General features: G+C 44.7%; 1 protein-coding gene across 1 annotated transcript in view; it reads right to left on the bottom strand.

Moving 5' to 3' along the window:
* Positions 1 to 1503: 1503 nt before the first annotated feature.
* Positions 1504 to 21150, bottom strand: part of LOC142246189 (heparan sulfate glucosamine 3-O-sulfotransferase 2-like) — a 53969-nt gene continuing 34322 nt past the window's right edge. The window contains exon 2 of the mRNA XM_075319219.1: positions 1504 to 2887. Coding sequence (XP_075175334.1) covers positions 2269 to 2887 — 619 coding nt within the window. The 3' untranslated portion in view covers positions 1504 to 2268. The remainder of the gene's footprint in view (positions 2888 to 21150) is intronic.

Here is a 21150-nt window from a genome sequence, read left to right as displayed (position 1 = left end):
CAAGGAGGGCACATCCCAAGATTTACTTTGTTATAATGCTAGAAAGCTGGAGCGCAGAAGATTTTACCTGTTTACAAGGGTGGTACTCGTGCCAAAAAGACAATTAAGAGAAGAAAATTGTAAATTTTAGCAATTTTACTTAAAGGGAACCTGTCACCAGATTTGGCCCCTATAAATTGCGGCCACCACCTCTGAGCTCTTACATACAGGATTCTAGAATGCTGTATATAAGAGCCCAAGCTGCTCTGTATAATGTAAAAAAAACAGCTTTTATAATACTTACTTAAGGGGCGGTCTGGTCCGATGGGCGTCGCTGCTCTCCGATCCGGTGCTGCCCCTCTGCGGCGATTGCTGTCCTCTTTCTTTCCAGCCCAGTATGGGTGACGCATCTACGTCATCCACACTGGCCAATATTGCGGTCCTGCGCAGGCTTACTTTAATCTGCCCTGCACAGGCGTGAGGAAAAGTTAAAGGTTAAAGACTGCCCGCACATGCACACTACAATACTTTAATCTGCCCTGAGCAGGACCTCAATACCAGCCAGCATGTATGACACAGATGTTTTATGCACACAGGCCTCTGAAAAAGGAAGATGGCAATCGCAGAAGAGAGGAGGTGCCGGATTGGAGAGAAGAGGCACCGGACTGGAAAGAGGAGGCACCGGACTGGAGAGAAGAGGCACCGGACTGGAGAGAAGAGGCACCGGACTGGAGAAAAGAGACACCGGACTGGAGAGAAGAGACACCGGACTGGAGAGAAGAGGCACCGGACTGGAGAGAAGAGGCACCGGACTGGAGAGAAGAGGCACCGGACTGGAGAGAAGAGGCACCGGACTGGAGAGAAGAGGCACCAGACTGGAGAGCAGCAACGTCCATCGGACCAGACCATCCATTAGTTGAGTATTATAAAAGTGTTTTTTACATTCTACAGAACGGCCTGGGCTCTTATATACAGAATTCCAGAAGACTGTATATAAGAGCTCACTGGTGGTGGCCGCAGCTTATAGTTGCCAAATCTGCTGACAGATTCCCTTTAAGGCCAGTTTCATGCGAGCATCATAGGGGTTTATTGCTGTGACACTATTACAGCAGAGCATTCAAACCTACCTAGATCCATATGTTACTATCAGTTCAGGTGATTAAACCTGTGGTCAGGCCGGGTCACTCAGCTATAATACAGATACATATTACACTTACTGTATGTGAAACTATACATTAGTTATATGTATGTCTGCAAGCTCTATGGCGTCCATCATGAAGGGGGGCATTGCCCTTCTGAGGATATATGTTATGGGAACATAGCACGGTACTGTTATGCCCATAATTCCAACTCACTTTATTTAGTGCAAAGTCAGACTACAACATCCCTATGTGAGCAAAATACACTCCTTCTATGCTATTTGAACTCCAAATTAGTAAGATTTGTTTTACAAGCGCTTGGGAAATCATTGCAGCACACACACTTTGTGGTGTACTAAAAGTTTCTGCTTTATTACATCATGTGACCATTTTATATAGTATCCCAAACAAAGAAATAACTCTTCAGAACTATGCACCAATAGGAGGTGCAGGGGTGTGTATAGAAATGTAAAACTTCCCGCCCAGCAGTGTTAGCTGAACCCTATAACATCAGTTATAAGACAAGATGGTTTCTATAAGAACAAAATTGTATTCTCTCACACCTAAAAATTAAAAAAAATATTCAAATGTGTATTACCCCGGAGAAAGAGAAAATGCAAAGTCATTTTTTATAACAATGCCCAAATCTTGGTCATTCATTTTATTAGAATTGGATCCCTAAATATTTCCTTTATTTTATGATTACAATCTTTTACATAAAACTTTTTTTTAAGAGATTTTCTCAATAGGTTAGAGCTTTTTTTTGTAGGAAAATCATGGAGGGACCAGATCCCAACATAGACGAATAGATTATCATGTCTCATGTACTGGGACCTTCTAGTTTTGATGCTTTCAGCTCCATCTACAACATGTTCTCTTGTACTTTCATTGGAAGAGCAAAGTGCACTGTGCTTCATGTCTCCTCGATAAGTGGGACAAGTCTATCCATGATGGTTTAAGATTTTGGGGATATAATTTATTTTATTGACTTGTTTCATCCACTTAAAATAAAATCCCATGTATCTCCTATTTTAGATGTAAGTCTATGTCGCTTGATGTCCTTTTTGTCCAAAGGATAAAGCTACTTCTCGTTAACTTTTGTACTTTTTTGATAATACTCTTTTTCTTCCCATGGTTTTCGGTCGATAGCCTACTCCCAGTGAAAGTCTTGTCCAACAGTTTCATAGAATTTAATGTTATGGGGTCTATAGAATTCTCGTAACTGTTCTATATCCTCAGTGTTGATCTGTACATGAGACCGACCCTTAGATTTACCCAAACAACGTGGTGCTCCTCCACCACCCGGCTTTTTGAGACATGGAAAACCCTTTGTTTTGTTAAAGTAGAAATGTTTCTCTGTAACCAGACGTTTGAGACCAAGGAAGTCCTGTACTCTGGCCATTTCCCCGGATGGATCTGTGATCAGTCGTTCTCCACTTACAAAGTGCATTTGGGATATTGGAAAATGATTAAGCCAGGGCTGCAGATGTAAGGCATAGAGTCCAATTCGAATGGCATTCCAAGAAGTATCCACCTCCCCACTTGTCCTATTAAGGAAGGCCAATTCACTGAAACTGGGGATATCCGGCTTCTTAGATAGAGTCTGGGTGTAATCGGAGATTGCCCGAGTGACAGGATTACGGACAACCACAATCAGTTTGACTCTAGGTGACATGTGGGAAATTCGATGAGGGGCTTCCCTTGTTACAAAGTAGCTGGGGGTCTTCTCCACTGTAATCTGGTGATCCAATGATCGAGGCATCAAATTTCTGTAAGGAAAGAGAAAATCAATTAAAATATTAAAAATACAAATGGTCTCTTACAATTTAAACCCATGTTAGAAACACATTGAATGTATGAACTTAATTTATAGCGTTAAATACCCCAATTATGTTTAAATTTGTCCCAGAGACATTAAAGTTGAGAGATCTTGTGTCACACTAGGTATCGGGAAATAACGAGCGAACAGCAAAAAGGGAGGGGAGGGAAGAGGGAAACTCTGTGTCTAGAGGACCCCTGATAAAACCTTCTGCTGGCCCCTGGCTCTCCTGACGTCCCTAGATAGGTTCCACACCTATGCGCCGAGCAGGATACCTGGCCTTGGCTGACCCTGATTTGGACCTTAGGTAATGAACGAGAAGGATGAGTACTAGTCAACCCAACTAATTCCTAAATAACACACAGGGGAAAGCAAACAAACAACATGTCTCCAAGATGAGGTAGGGAGAAGAACAGCAACATACAACAATGGTTCTCCAGCTAACTACAAGCCGACTGCTTGCAATCAGGACTGTATAGAAACTATCACCAGCAGTATATCAATGGGGAAATGCAAGTACATAAAGACACAGAGGGTGAGTGATAATGATTAGCAGGTAAGAGGACAAGATCTCCGCAGGGTCCTAAAGTGAAAGAGTAAACCTTAACAGAAAAGACACACAAAACTACATTCACACCAAAGAGGAAAGGATGGAATATCAAGCAGCAGTTTGTGTACCTAAACGCAGCCACCTTCTACAGCCGGACACCACAGGGTTGTCTGTCAACTATGACACTCCCGTGACATTTTGGGTCTCTCTACCTTACATAGGAAATACCAATGGCAATTTCATTAGGGCTTCTTCATCTTTCAGTTGGGGTACAATAGTACCAGGTATAGAGTGCACCTTGATGGGTCTTCTTCCTTGGCATGACCAGAGAGACTGAATGTTCAGAATGACATTAGACCTTCACCTAAAATGATTTTGCTTTTATTTTATTTGACCTTATCACTTAAATAAATATTTTAATCTTGGCAAAGTTAGCGTGAGTGATGATTATTTAAAGATTTATTCCTAATTTGGCAAGTTATTAATTGTCCACATCTGTTTATTACTGGAGCCCTACCGGTGGGATGGAGCTCTCAGATGATATATCTCCATCAGCCAAAGAGACATTAAGTAGAGTGTTGTCATGCATGCTCTATTGTAATGGACATTTAAGAAACCCATTCTTGGGATCAATGGGGGTCCCAATGGTCAGAGCCATAATGGTCAGTAGGATAACTTGCACAATTGGGAATAACTCTGTCTGTAGACCGCCAGGTGCTGTCCCTATGGGTATTATTGTCAGAGAAGAGAAGACTGCAGAGCTTTGAAAGGTTCATGCATACGACAGAGTTCAGACCTGACCGGCAGTACATGGAGGCTTTCCAGCTACTACCGTAAGTACTTAACTGTAAGCTGCCATGTTCTGCTGTAGGGACTGTTGGGTATTACACCTAGCAAAATGAAAGGAAAACTTCTATGTAGAATCTAATGTAGGATATACACATAGAAAATACCCTCAAAATTATGTATATGAAATCGGTATGGTAGAGGCCACAGAGACTTTGAAAGAATCCCTATGACAGCTTAGTACAAAACCAGACCATAATATAGTTGAAACCTTACAGTGTTAGTATTAATTGGTGACCGGATTGGTTTTCCGATCACAAAACCTATCATCATCAATAGCTCTATTGTGTACCTGTCACAAGTGTGTCAAGGGTGACAGACAGTTATGTGGTATCTGGCCATAGAAGGTCACAGCGTTTGGGTGCGCAGAATGCTCCCTGACTTTCCATTATTCTTGCTGTCAGTATTCATTGTTATAGGTAACTTTCCTCATGGATTCATCTCTCCCCCTTTTGGACCCTGAAGGATCTCGCCTTCCACCCAGCTGATGATCATCAGCATTCTTTTGGTGCTTATATATCCCTTCCTTTGGACTGGTGCTAGTGATATTCTTTTGTTTATTCAAGGAAGCAGGTGGCTTGCACTCCTCTGTGGTATCGTTGTAGAAAGCTCTGCTGAACTTCTACCTGAATCATCTGTGGATAAGTAGTTCATGCATTTTCCCCCTATGTCCCCCTTGTGTCTATAGTGGTTAGTGGAGTTGACAAAGAGATCATCCTATCCTTTCCCTATTTAGGGCCCAGCACTAGGGATACCTAGGGTCAGGTATCCAGCCTCGGCGCATAGGTGCGTAACCTATCTAGGGTGATGAGGGACCCCAGGGGCCAGTAGTAGGTTTAGTCAGGGGTCACCATCTACCCCTTCCCAGGGCACAGGGTTTCCCTTCCCTTTTCCTGTGCACTTGGTACTTCCCCGTACCTAGCATGACAGGTAGACAAGTTAACGGTAAGCCCTGGGTTGGTCTTGGGTAACATCTTTAGGGAAAAAACATTTGTTGGACCTATCTGTAAGGTGTCAGCTCTGCTCACAAGAGATTTTAGCATTAGTATATTTTATATATTTCCCTTTCAACATGCACTTGGTATTTCCCCGTACCTGGCGGGACAGTACCCATACACCAGGGGCGGACATACCATTTGTGCAACTTGTGCTGCTATACAGGCGCCTAATAGTTAAGGGGGCCTATTTCTACCTCCAAAGCAAGTGGACTTGTCCATTATAATGACGGAAAAGCACCCATAAACTGTTCAAGGACATGGTCACTCTTTTTTTTCTGACCGCCCTTGACACACATGACATACAGTATACATTGAGAACGGCGGCAGCTATAGGCGTAGAAGTGGTGTCTAGGTATAGTAAAGTAGCCATGCGCTACGCAATGAAACCACCTATAGCGCCACCTGGTGGAAAACAACGGAGCTAGCATTTTTATCTCAAAAACGGAACGAGATAGAGAGAAAAAAGTGAATTACAAAGTTGTAGGGCATCATCAATTCAATACGAATCGACACCTTGCATACAGAAATGCTGTTATTAGAACGTGTAAAACTCACAAGGCTGCGGACGTGAAGCGATACCTCATGGAGACCTTCCTACAAGTCATTGGGTATGGTGGCTGTGTGGAGTGGCCTCCGCTCACCTGACCTGACCCCATTGGACTTCTTTCTGTGAGGTCGCATCAAACAGCAGGAGTATGCGACCCCTCCACCAACATTGCAGGACCCACGACGACGTATCACAGAGGCTTGTGCAAACGTGTCACCTACCATATGTAAGGGCCGGGGAGGACTGGTAGGCCCAAGAGGTGGATCCACTGGACCGAGCACCCCACCTGGAGGGCAGGGTACACGGTAGCTGGAGCACTAACGTGGCAGGAACGGGTGCAGGTATCAGGAAACAAAGACAGGACCAGGTCACAGCGTACTTTAAGGCAGTAATAGGAAACAGGAACAAAGACCTGAGCACCTCGCTCACAAGACAAGGCATAGAAACACAAGCGATGATCAGGCCCCGCCCACATGGAGAGGCCAGTCTTATATACTCAGCACAGCCTCAGGTCATTTCCTGTTGCAGCAGTGCTGGGGCTATAAGACCAGGTGAGTGGGCGCGGCCCGGTCCTATACAGAACATTAGTCAGAATCAGACTCCTGAGACAAGGAACAGGACTCTGGGGAGCATGAGCGGGAATGGCAGGCGTGACCGGTGGACGCATGGACTGGACCAGTGAGTAAGGAGTGGTGGTACGCTGGCGAGGCTGGATCAGTGGGTACAGAGTGGTGGCGTGACGCAGGTGTGACTGGCTCAGTGGTTACGAAGCGGTGCCTGGATGGTGAGACCAGCTTAGTAGGTAAGGAGCGCAGCTGGGACACCGGGAGCGTGACACCATATTGCACAACGTGCTGCAGATACAGTATGCTGTGCAGAGGCCAGATGTGCATTGCAGCTGACGGGGGCCACTTTGAGCATCAAAGTTAAATGAGCGCCATATGCGTGACCAGCATTCAATGTTTTTTGGGGGGGTCATGGGTTTCATATCATAGCATCTCTCTATGCAAGGTGTCGATTGTATTGAATTGATGATGCCGTACAACTTTGTAATTCACTTTTTTCTCTATCTCGTTACGTTTTTGAGATAAAAATGCTAACTCCGTTGTTTTCCACCAGGTGGCGCTACAGGTGGTTTCATTGTGTAGCGCATGGCTACTTTACTATACCTAGACACCACTTCTATGCCTATAGCTGCCGCCGTTCTCAAGTTAATGGCAGTGGACAGGATATGGGTGGACACACTGTATGTAGTACATTGCATAGTTCCTAGCAGGTTAATAGAAAGAATATTGTTCAGATTTTAAAGGGTCCAGATCCGCGTGCCTCTCAGACATAACATAGGACTGTCAAAGCTATTGTTCCCGGCAATGACAGCTGCTTCGCTCCCGTGACTTGGGCTAGTCCTAATTAATCAAAACACTGCCAGTCTGCCACCCGAGAAGCAGAATTTAAATACATAAAGCCCTCTCTGCACCCGACGGAGCTAGAAATCATTAAAACAGACAGAGTATGCACTATAGATGTATGTGCGCTGCCATCTACTACCCCGGCCTCTGCTTTACGTAGACAGGCATTTATGTGCAGTTAATTTGACTCAAAGTAATTAATCTGAGGTGAAATTCCAACCTAGATAAAGCAAGCTACATTCATTAAAAAACCTCATAATAAGCTACAGCTGCTGCAATTATTTCCTAATCAAAAGCTTGTCGGGATGAAGATTTATCCGTGTATTGCGCATCCGCACTGTGCAAGAAGCAGAATGGAAATTACTGCAGCCGCTCATGTGAAGCCATCAGTTAGGGCGATATTTGCTTTCTCCGCTTGAGTGGCACAATAAACAGGGATTCTTCTTCAGCAATGAGGGGGTGGACTAAATCAGCCCGATAGCCCTTTACTCCTTCCCCGTGGACTATCGGCCAATACCGTATATTAAAACCACTGCAATAAAGCTCGTCAAAGTCAATGGTCAGCGAGGGTTTCATAACAAAATCTCTGCATAACAAATATTGGAATGGCTCTCTGGTACTCTTAAAGAGGATGTGCTGTCAGGTCAAAAGTGTTCAATGTTTGCTCTTATTTTATTCTTTTCGTTCCCCTTAGTATCCTTTTTTATTATTTAAATTTGGCACTCAGTTCCAGAGATAAGGTCCTCTTTATTTACTAACTTTTTATGGTCTTTATAATAAAGGTGTGGTTAACAGGATCCTCAGGGGCGGGTCTTTAGACTGCTCAGCATTATTAACTTTTCAGCCCCACCCAGTTGATAAATGACATCACAATTTCCAGAAATTATTATAGGGAACCTGTCACCAGGTTTTTCCCTTATAAGTTGTGGTCACTACTATTGAACCCTTATATACAGCATTCCGGAATACTGTATATAAGAGCCCTGGCTGCGCTGTATAATATAAAAAACACCTTTATAATACTCACCTAGGGGGCGGTCCGGTCCGATGGCTGTCTCAGCTCTTGGTCTGGTGTCTCCTACATCTTGTGGGATCACCGGCCTCCTGCCAAGCCCCGTCAGCATGACACATCCTGCGTCATTCACAGAGAGACTTCCATTGCGCTCCTGCACATGCGCAATTCTCTCTGCTCAGCTGAGGGCAGAGCAAATAACTGTAACGCTCAGACGCTAGAAAAGGTCAAAGACTGCCCGCACATGCGCACTACAGTACTTTGATCTGCCCTCAGCCGGGCAGATCAAAGTACACATGCGCAGGAGCACAATGGCGGTCTCTGTGTGAATAACGCAGGATGGGTCATGCACATGGGGCTGTGCCGGAGAGTGGTGATCCCATAAGATGGAGGAGGTGCCGGACCGAGACCAGCGACACCCATCGGATTGGATCACCCTCTCTAGCACAGCAGAAAATCCCAGCCCATTTTTAGGCAAAATAAAGAAAAATAAAAAAATAAAGATAAAGTAAAAAAGAGAAAGTAGAGCTCATCCTGAAATCTTCTATCTGACTTGTTTGCTGTAGAGATATTAGCAATTGAAATATTTGGCAGCTAAAGTGTTAACTTTTGTTAATTCCAAGTAGGTGTTATCAAATAGTTTTCACTGGGGGCGTGTCCTTCTTCTCCCTGAATGACATCGCCCAATCATAAGCAGGCAGCAACACAGGAGAAAAAGAACACGCCCCCACCATAGCTGAGAGCAGCTTCTCAGTGTGTGAGATGTATGACAGACAGTGCTGATCTCAAGGTCTAACCTCCTGCATGATTAGAAGGTGCTGGGAGTAGAGCACAGATAAGGCACAGCAGTCAGCGTGGGCAGAGGGCAATGCAGCTGAGTTTAGCAGTGTCATATTGCAAAGCTTTCCTCCTCTCATATTCGTCACCTTTGCTGTACTGACCCTCCCCTCACAATGGCTGTCCACAGCTGAGAACACAGAGGTGTGATTATCAGGTACGTCTGCAATTGATCACCCATGAGATCTGTCAGTACATCTCACAACAGAGAAATCTGCTAGTTCCGGGCTTCTCCTATGTGCGATATAATGACAGCCTGCTCTGATCTCACTGTCGAGAGAGTACAAGTTGCTGTGAGCACAACAGAGATAAATGTGATTATTGACAGGCTGTATAGGGGGTGGGGGGGCAGTACAGATGAGGTGACAGTGCTACTGTACAGGGGGAGTGAGCTGTGACATCACCTATTATGCATGGTGGCTCCTATGTTATCTACTGTATATAGAGGTTTTATCAGTCAGTGTACAGGAGGAGGTGAGCTGTGATATCACCTATTGTGAATGGTGGATCCTATGTTATCTACTGTATATAGAGATGTTATCAGTCAGTGTATAGGAGGAGGAGGAGGTGAGCTATGACATCACCTATTGTGATTGGTGGATTCTTTGTTATATACTGTACATAGAGGTGTTATCAGTGATTGTACAGGAGGAGGAGGTGAGCTGGGATATCACCTATTGTGAATGGTGTATCTTGTGTTATCTACTGTATATAGAGGTGTTATCAGTGTACAGGAGGAGGAGAAAGTGAGCTTTGTCATCACATACTGTGACTGATGGATTCCTTGTTTTTTACTGTATATACAGTGTGTCCACCCATATCCTGTCCACCGCCATTAACTTGAGAACAGCGGCAGCTATAAGCATAGAAGTGGTGTCTAGGTATAGTAAAGTAGCCATGTGCTACGCAATGAAACCACTTATAGCGCCACCTGGTGGAAAACAATGGCGTTAGCATTTTTATCTCGAAAATGGAACGAGATAGAGAAAAAACGTGAATTAAAAAATTGTAGGGCATCATCAATTCAATACGAATCGACACCTTGCATACAGAAATGCTATGATTAGAACGTGTAAAACTCACAAGGCTGCGGACGTGAAGCGATACTGTAGTGGCCCGGTCCAGATTGTGTCTGTTTATTTAAGTACATTTACTTATATGTAATATTATGCTATATGTTATAAGTAAAGCATTTTTCATTTGCTGTGTTCTAGCACCATCTACTGGTGAAAACTGTAAGAATCTGAAGTGTTCATTGGGTGTTATCCTATTGGCTAGTTCTTGGTCACATGGCTCAATAGGTGGAGCTATTCTCCAGCCTCTGTCTAGAAACAACTGGAATGTTCTGGTTCTGGCTGAGTCTCCTCTGAGGGAAGACATTATGTGGAGAATCTCTTCACCACAAGACTCCTGCTAGGCCCGAGGCCTAGAATTTCATCATTTCCTGATTTTTACAGCCAATATGCTGAAGGCTTCCTATCCTGACATTGTGCATCTCTTCAGACAGTAGGGCATACTGACTATATACCAGACCCTACTGCACGCAGATTGGGGAAGTTTGAGGGTCTCCCACCCCACTGCAATATTAGTGGCTTTCATGCCACTGTCCACGCACCAGCCGTCCGCTCCCCGTAGCACGCTGGGCAACTGTCTTCATTTGCTTACAAGTACTGCACGTGTCTGAACTAGCAGTGAAATTAACCCCAGGACTCCAGGTCTGTACAATCTTATCATATCTACCCTCTAAACTCAAGAGACTATGAACCTAAAGCATACCAGTATTAATTCTGAAACAAATCGTGCACTTAAAGCTCCAGTACCCTAATTGCACTTCAGCATTCAACTCCAAGCTGTATTTGCCGTGGCCTACCCACGAGAGACTGTGAAACATATATTCCGTATTGATTTGCTTTGTTCCTGCTATATTAAAGCAACTGTTATCCCCAAGACCGTGTCTGTGGACTGTCCATCAGCTGTGGATACTGTGTGGGGGTGGATAGCAGGGAACATCTGGGCCCTTACAATACCTCATGGAGACCTTCCTACAAGTCATTGGGTATGGTGGCTGTGTGGAGTGGCCTCCGCTCACCTGACCTGACCCCATTGGACTTCTTTCTGTGAGGTCACATCAAACAGCAGGTGTATGCGACCCCTCCACCAACATTGCAGGACCTACGACGACGTATCACAGATGCTTGTGCAAACGTGTTACCTACCATATTGCACAGCGTGCAGCAAGATACAGTATGCTGTGCAGAGTCCAGATGTGCATGCAGCTGACGGGGGCCACTTTGAGCATCAAAGTTACATGAGCGCCATATGCGTGACCAGCATTCAATGTTTTGGGGGGTCATGGGTTTCATATCATAGCATTTCTGTATGCAAGGTGTCAATTCGTATTTAATTGATGAGGCCCTACAATTTTTTAATTCACTTTTTTTCTCTATCTCGTTCAATTTTCGAGATAAAAATGCTAACTCCGTTGTTTTCCACCAGGTGGCGCTATAGGTGGTTTCATTGCGCAGCAAATGGCTACTTTACTATACCTAGACACCACTTCTATGCCTATAGCTGCCGCCGTTCTCAAGTTAATGGTGGTGGACAGGATATGGGTGGGCACACTGTAGAGGTGTTATCAGTTATTGTACAAGAAGGGGAAAAGGTGAACTGTGGCATCACCTATTGTGAATGGTGGATTCTTTGTTATCTACTGTACATAGCAGTATTATCAGTCATTGTACAGGAGGAGGAGAAGGTGAGCTGTGACATCACCTCTTATGAAAGGTGGATCTGTCATATCTACTAAATACAGAGGTACAGTATTATCAGTTACTGTAAACATGATGAGATTATTGAAAATACTTCTGTACCAAACAGGGCTCATTCAGACGTCGGTGTCAATCAATCCGAGCATGGAACGCTAAAGCACAGAAGTCCGCAGCTCTCCCAACTGGAGTGTGACAGCTTCATATATTCTATGAGGCTGTCCTGCTCGGGTTGGGAGACCGGTGGATAGTCCGTGTATTGTGATCAGAGATCGGACCGAAATCCATTGACATCTGAATCCCCAAGTGTGCGTCTAACATTAGACTTAAGGGGGCTTTACACGCTGCGACATCGGCAACGAGATATCGTCGGGGTCACGTCATTAGTGACGCACATCCGGCGCCGTTACCGACATCGCAGCGTGTAACGCAAATGAGCGACGATCAACAAGCACAAAAACGTCAAAAATCGTTGCTCGTTGTCACGCCGCTCATTTCCATAATATCGCTGCAGCGACAGGTACGATGTTGTTTGTCGTTCCTGCGGCAGCACACATCACTATGTGTGACACCGCTGGACCGACAAACATCTCCTACCTGCGTCCAACGGAAAAGGAGGAAGGAAGGAGGTGGGCGGCATGTTCCGGCCGCTCATCTCCACCCCTCCTTTTCTATTGGGCGGCGGTTCAGTGACGCTGCTGTGACGTCGCTTTGACGCCGCACGACCTGCCCCCTTAAGGGAGGTGGATCGCCGGTCACAGCAACATCGCAGAGCAGGTATGTACGTGTGACGCTGCCGTAGCGATAATGTTCGCTACGGCAGCGATCACAACATATCGCATGAGCGACAGGGGGCGGGGACTATCGCGCTCGGCATCACTAGCATCGGCTAGCGATGTCGCAGCATGTAAAGCACCCTTTAGAGGCCAGTGTGAAAATGATTACGATTATTCATTATTTTTTTAGGTATAATCATAACTAAAACTAAAATATTGAAATGTTTTAAAAAAATACATTTAACTTAAAACCTGATTTGAACAATGGTTATTTTTTGCTGACACTCCATTTAAAAAAGCTAAAAAAAGACACTGAAACAATGGAATACATTTGTGATATCCAGTTGCATTTTACGTCTCTCCCTTCTTCCTACATAGCCGTGCATGGAGCAAGCTCTGGGGAATGGATGTGTTTGAGCAGTGGATCTTCTAATTATATAAACCACATTGTTACTGTAAATGAGGAAACAAGAGGATGACCCAAGGGAGAGCGTCTTATATTGTTTCCAAAAATATTTATCTGACTCCCAGACAGCGAGTGGTATAATACCAATGGCGGCAAGGCCGGTACTGCTGTGGGGGCCGTAGGTGTGAGGTAGCCTGATGCTGAATGTTCCACAGCCTGGCATCTGCCCACTTCTCCCAACAGGGACCAAAAGACATACCCCCCAACCGTCCTGGATTAAACGGGACTGTTCCGATTTGAGGGCTCTCTCCCACAGTCCTGCTGTTCACTACTTTTGTCCCGGCTCCTCCTCTCGGTTTAGTGAATAAATTAACTCAAGAAGAGCAGTGCATAAATTAAATTCTCATCTGCTCTGGTTTATCACAATGGGACCTCTTTCTCCACAGACAATAGCACTACCATACTGAGGGGCATAAGAGGATTTGGTAATCTTGACCTGTATTGTAGGCACAGAAGCCAGAAGAAGACTATTCAGCTACATAGAGATAGAGATAGATATATACTGTATTTCTATGTAGGTAAAGAAGTCATATTATTTTGGTCTTATAGAACTACTATAAAAAAAATAGAAAAACAAGACAAAAATATAATTTTATCTTTCACCCCCTCTTGGGATCAAACCAGCATCTTTCAAACACAGCTCAGCAACCCTAGCTGTTAAGCCACATGCTCTGTTAACACAAGACAGAGGATTTTACATAGACGAACCTGCATTGCAGCCTCTGACTCCACAGCAGATCACACAGGACACAGAGATCCATTATACAGAGCAGCAACTCTATGTGCCGTATTCTAGAGGGAGAGTATAAGATTTTTTTTCTTCTAATAAAATGACTACAAATAATAAAAAAATGATTTTTTTTTGCGCTTTTTTTTTAAATAATAAATATCACAAATCAGAAAATAACCTGGACATATTTGGTGTCTTTGTAATCGTAACAACCAGGACAACACAGCAATCAGATTATTCATGATGATCAGTAAATAGAGGAAAAAATGGCTCAATTGATTATTTTTCTCTATTAACACCCATAAAAATGTTCTGTCTGTAAGGCCATCTTCTTTCCTCAGCTTCTCTGGTATTTCCTGTATTGCGTCATATACACAGTGAGGATAGCAGCATGAGCAGCCTCTTCTTACCTCAGCACTCCTGATATCTCAAGTATTAGATTGGCTAGACATGATGGACAGCAGTGTGAACAGCTTCTTCTTTCCTCAGCCTCTCTGGTATTTCCTGTATTGCGTCATATACACAGTGAGGATAGCAGTGTGAGCAGTCTCCTCTTACCCCTGCTACCCCGTGTGAGCACATCTTCCACTTGAAGGGTTGTGGAGCTTCCTACTACATATACTAACATTCTAGGACAGCTTACTGCCATGTAACAAAACAAAAAACATTTTAGTTCCATATTGATTAGCTCCCTAGGATAAATATGTATTTAGGTATTTATTTAGAATGACATTTATTTGAGTTTTAATTTTTTTCTGTCCCCGGAGAACCCCTTTAAGCATCCAGGGAAATGTTGGAACCTATGAAACCCTCAAATCCCTAGTGGCCAAGTAGGAAAGTATCTTTTCTGTGGTGACCTAGTGGTGCATTGTCTTGTCCCTGGTGGCCAAGTGTTTCAGTTCTTCCAAGTCTCATATTAAGTTGGTTATGAAAAAAAATCTCTTAAAGCTTCTTGTAATTAATTTTACTCCTACAAAAATGTCTTTTGTTTAACAAATATATTTCTTTAAAATGTTCATTCATTATATTGCACTCGTGAATGCAGAATGTGATGGCATCAGGGACTTTGAGAGCTATTAAAACTACTATGCAATGCGATATGTACCGGAAATGGACTGCACAGAGGGAATATTTCCATTCAGGTGCCGCACAATTCATGTTTACCAGAAGAGAACCGTATGCCGAAGAAATGAGATCCCTTTCCTATATATTCCCTGCCAGTATATACAGACCTACAAGAAAATGCCAAGGAATGAATAATGGTGAAGTCTCCTGTGGACCGGGTTGACTTTTAGTTAATTATTTATAAGGTACATCTTGACTAGTAAATGTGCATGACGTGCCACCGAAACTCAAAAATTTGCAGATACATCCTAAATTAGGCTCCCCTGGCAAAACCATCCTCCCAGACAAAGCTTTGGATGGCACAAGCATTGCGGAGAAAATACAACTTAGCTCGGAGACATAACAAGTATGCCCAGAAAGGGTTCTCCTAGCATAGGTTGTCCTGCCTATTTGAGCCGTAAGATGTTCGGTAAAACATCTCAAACCAAGTACAATGGATGAACCTCAGGGTTAAAAGTGTTCTGTAGACTCCATAGCTTCCAAAATATTGATAAACCTAGTCTCGTCTTTAAAGCGTACTTAGAACTGGTCATAATCTAATTCTAAAGAAGAGGAGGTAGACGTTCACAAGAACCTTCAAAGCTTTTCGATACAAGATCGTGGTCAAGAGAAGATCCTACACCATTAAGATTTGTTTCTAACTAAGCAAGTGCAATACTTGGACCTGAGGCCTAAAATCTCTCTATATATCATTTTAGCTTCCAAAATATTACTAAATTTAGGCTTGTCTTTATTTAGAACTAGAAATATCCATTATAACCTTAGGTGAGGAGGTTGGAAAGCCTACAAATTTTTCATTGCCAAATGGACATTCTACAAGACAACTCTCTAATGTACTTTGCCCTGGTTGACAGTGTGATACCAATACAAGGATCTTCGTGATGATCATATCTTTTATATACCCCTGGGACATCACATTTTGTCAAATCCCTTCTAAATATTGTACTATTGAAGCCTAAATTTATGAGTTGTTAAAGGGGTCACCACCACATCACATAATAAGCTTGTGTCACGCTAGGTATGGAGAAGTACCAAGCACACGATGAAAGGGAAGGGAAAGGGAAGGTGGTGACCCCTGACCGAACCTACTGCTGGGCCCTGGGGACCCTCACCACCCTAGGGAGCCGGATACCTGGCCCTAGCTATCCCTAGTGCTGGGCCCCAAATAGGGAATGGATGGGATGAGCTCTTCGTCAACCCCATTAAACAGCTATAGAAGACACAAGGAGGACACAGAGGGAAAATACATGAACTACTTATCTACAGATGACTCAAGCAGACGTTCAGCAGAGATTTCAGCAACAATACAACAGAGGAGTACAAGCCACCTGCTTGCAACCAAGGCTTGAAGGAATTGAAAATATCACCAGCACTAGTCCAAAGAAGGAAGGAGTATTTAAACACCAAGGAAATACTGATGATCAGCAGCTGGGTGGAAGGCGAGCTCCTGCTGAGTCCAAAAGGGAGAGAGATGAACCCAGCAGGAAAGCTACCTATACCAATGAATACTGACAGCAGGAACAATGGAAAGTCAGGGAGCATTCTGCGCAGCCAGACACTGTGACCTTCTATGGCCAGAAACCACATGACTGCTGGTCACATATGACACACAACTTTAACAGCTTTTAGGGTATTTCTGTCCTATAATGTTACTGGGAAGAGCCACGTCAGTGCTGGGTCCACTCAGCCCCAATTTCCATAGACAACATCCCCTAGAAATGTAGATGTTCAAATTACAACCATTGAGCGAGCTCAAGAACAATATTATAGGACTTGCACCAAGTCTAACAGCTAGGATCAGAGCTGGCTCCAATCACTAAAGCTTTACACCTTATCAGTTGTGGATGGGAACAATTGTGAGCGTTGCCTTCTGACTCCCTTTGTCCCCCGTGGGGTGCTGATGTCATTGTGGCAGATGGGGACCTTCAATGCCTACCATGTTTGTAGACCTCTAAAGCCCAGCCACAAGCAGGGCACCCTAGAAAATTGGTAATTGTTGCCATACATTGATGTATTACAGCATTACAGTGTACTGTACAAGCGAACAATCCCCTACAGGAACCTCCAAAAAATTGTAAACAGAAATTAAAAGTATTTTGGAAAGATAAGAAATATATAATTTCATATCATTACTCTTTTTCCCAAAATGTAGATACCGTATATACTCATGTATAAGCCGACTTTTTCAACACATTTGTTATGCTGAAAAAGCACCTCTCGGCTTATACTCGAGTAAGGGTTTTACCCATGGCCGACCACCAGACTGGATGGGGCACATTGCTACAGGGCACAAGGATGGGAGAAATTACTACAGGGCACAAGGATGGGAGACATTACTACAGGGCACAAAGATGGGGCACATTACTACAGGGCACAAGGATGGGAGACATTACTACAGGGCACAAGGATGGGAGACATTACTACAGGGCACAAAGATGGGGCACATTACTACAGGGCACAAGGATGGGAGACATTACTACAGGGCCCAAAGATGGGGCACATTACTACAGGGCACAAGGATGTGGGACATTACTACAGGGCACAAGGATGGGGAACATTACTACAGGGCACAAGGATGGGGACATTACTACATTGCACAAGGATGGGGCACATTACTACAGGGCACAAGGATGGGGCACATTACTACAGGGCACAAGCATGGGGCACATTACTACAGGACACAAAGATGGGGCACATTACTACATGGCGCAAGGATGGGGCACATTATTACAGGACACAAAGATGGGGCACATTACTACATGGCACAAGGATGCGGCACATTACTACATGGCACAAGGATGGGACACATTGCTACAGAGCACAAGGATGGGAGACATTACTACAGGGCACAAGGATGGGGACATTACTATATTGCACAAGGATGGGGACATTACTACAGGGCACAAGGATGGGGACATTACTATATTGCACAAGGATGGGGCACATTACTACAGGGCACAAGGATGGGGCACATTACTACAGGGCACAAGCATGGGGCACATTACTACAGGACACAAAGATGGGGCACATTACTACATGGCACAAGGATGGGGCACATTACTACATGGCACAAGGATGGGACACATTACTACAGGATACAAGGATGGGGCACATTACGACAGGGCGCAAGCATGGGGCACATTACTACAGGACACAAAGATGGGGCACATTACTACAGGGCACAAGGATGGGGCACATTACAGTTTATTAGTATCTATTTTTATTTTGGAAATTTACCAGTAGCTGCTGCATTTCCCACCCTAGGCTCATACTCGAGTCAATAAGGTTTTTTTGGGTTTTTTTGTGGTAAAATTAGGGGTCTCGGCTTATACTTGAGTATTTATGGTACATTTTTTTCTTAAGAAAAGTTAGATAAATTGCTCTTGGCACATGTGCATCCCACTAAACTAATGAAATAGCAGACATTTATCCTATACACAACGCTAAATTAGAAAAAAACAGTTTGTACAATCGCTGTTTTTTTGTCACTTTGCCTCCTGAAAAATTGTAACAGTAAGAGAAGAGAAAGTCATATGGACCCTACAATGGTAATGATAAAAAATAAGCTTGTGTAACATAAAACAAGTCATACAATTTTAATGAACAAATATAAAAAGGTTCTAGCTCTTTGCAATGAGGAAAAATCAGAACCATAGCGGGGCTCAAAGGGACTCTGTTGACCTAGGCCAGTGATGGCGAACCTATGGCACGCGTGCCACCAGGGGCATGCAGAGCCCATTCTGCTGGCACGCGTGCTGTCGCCTGATCCTGCCGGTTTGATCTGCTGGTGCAGTCGCGCCGGCAGATCAAAGCTGTGTTGGAGCGGAGGAGACATTTCTCCTCGCTCTGACACTCCTCCTCCCCCGGCTGCAGGTGTGTTGCCTAGGAGACGGAGGAGCGTCAGTGAGCAGCGCCGGCGTAATGAGGTCTTCTGGCCGCGTGGGAACTGAGGACCCAGCGGCGCGCAGCGGTGGAGCGTGTCCAGGAAGGTAAGTTGTATGTTGTGTTGTTTTTTTTATATAACTCGTGTGCGGCTGTGCCAAGGTGGGGATGGGGGGGCCAGTGCCAGAACCAGCATGGGGTGGGGGAGAACACACATGCCAGCATGGGGTGGGGGAGGGGGAACACATATGCCAGCATGAGGTGGGGAACACACATGCCAGCATGGGGGGGAAACATGCCTGCCAGCATGGGGGGGGGGCATGCCAGCATGGGGGGGAAATATACATGCCAGGATGGGGAACAATGGATGCCAGGATGGGGAACAATGCATGCCAGGATGGAGGAAACATGCATGCCAAGATGGAGGAAACATGCATGCCAGGATGGAGGAAACATGCATGCCAGGATGGAGGAAACATGCATGCCAGGATGGAGGAAACATGCATGCCAGGATGGAGGAAACATGCATGCCAGGATGGAGGAAACATGCATGCCAGGATGGAGGAAACATACATGCCAGGATGGAGGAAACATGCATGCCAGGATGGAGGAAACATACATGCCAGGATGGAGGAAACATGCATGCCAGGATGGAGGAAACATACATGCCAGGATGAAGGAAACATACATGCCAGGATGGAGGAAACATGCATGCCAGGATGGAGGAAACATACATGCCAGGATGGAGGAAACATGCATGTCAGGATGGAGGAAACATGCATGCCAGGATGGAGGAAACATGCATGCCAGGATGGAGGAAACATACATGCCAGGATGGAGGAAACATACATGCCAGGATGGAGGAAACATGCATGTCAGGATGGAGGAAACATGCATGCCAGGATGGAGGAAACATGCATGCCAGGATGGAGGAAACATACATGCCAGGATGGAGGAAGCATACATGCCAGGATGGAGGAAACATACATGCCAAGATGGAGGAAACATACATGCCAGGATGGAGGAAACATGCATGCCGAGATGGAGGAAACATGCCACGATGGGGTACATTTACCAGGAAGGGGTACATGCTAGGAAGGGGGACATTTACCTGGATGGGGGTAAATTAACCAGGATTGGGAACATTTACCAGTATGGAGGACATTTACCAGGAATGGGGTACATGCCGGGATGGGGGAACATTTACAAGGATGGGCAATATGTCAGGATGGGGTACATTTACCAGCATGGGGGAATATGCCAGAATGGGGTACATTTACCAGGATGGAGGACATTTACCAGAATGAGGTATATTTACCGGGATGGGGCCATGATGGGGACAAATATACCAGAATGTAGGAAATATATATCAGGATGGGGGACATGTTTACCAAGAAGTGGCCCAGGAAGGGGACATAACTACACAATGAAGGGGGAGGGGAGCAACTTGTACGTCTTTATGGGATTTCAAGATGTTCAGACTTTGAAATGTAGATGTGGATTACAGGTGACATCTGAATCCATTCCAGGCTAACATCTCTGTCTAATATGCTGCAATTTTTTCCAGAAAGATCAACTGCTGTGTCTGGAAAGGGCTCAGCTTCAATGTGTGGTAAGCATGCATGAGCGTGATGCCCCCTGCTGAAGAGAAGATGGCAAAGGTAAGATTACAATCAATTATTTACATAATAGGATTGGTTGGCACTTCGGAAAAAGAATTGGGTTTAGGGCTACAGTTTGGCCACTTGGCCTGTAAAAGGTTCGCCATGACTGACCTAGGCCCAAAATAAACTTTGACCACTGTTAGCATTGATGGGACCTTGACCTTTGGCACTTAGAGAGAGAAAAGGTTAAGTTCTCCTTGGTATTTCACAAATGCAATGGTGCCACGGGTCATCTATTTTTGTCATGAGTGTGTCCCATCTAGGGATATTATGGAGTGCAGGATTCAGCCTCAGGTGAGTGTTAGGAGGTGACCCCGTTTCCCCTCCCTAACACCAGGGCCCACCATTGTATAATTTCCCTGGTGTACCCTCTGTGTTGCGTCGCTCGCCGGGGGTCCTCCCCTTCCCTAGCATTACATTACCCTAATGTTCTCACTGTCTTGTGCCGCTTGGTGGGAGACCCCTTGTTCCTGGCTTGACACCTGTAGTCACATCGTGACAATTGTCAATTGACACTAGGCAAGTAAAGGGGTTGTTGTCACACTGTACTAAAGGAGACTCTGAAGCTACAGTGTTGTTTCAGAGTGTAGTTAGCAGGTAAACCAC

The sequence above is a fragment of the Anomaloglossus baeobatrachus genome, chromosome 7, assembly GCF_048569485.1.
Source record: "Anomaloglossus baeobatrachus isolate aAnoBae1 chromosome 7, aAnoBae1.hap1, whole genome shotgun sequence".
NCBI lineage: Eukaryota > Metazoa > Chordata > Amphibia > Anura > Aromobatidae > Anomaloglossus > Anomaloglossus baeobatrachus.
Note: the sequence above shows the minus strand (reverse complement) of the source record. Positions and strands in the feature narration are given on the sequence as shown.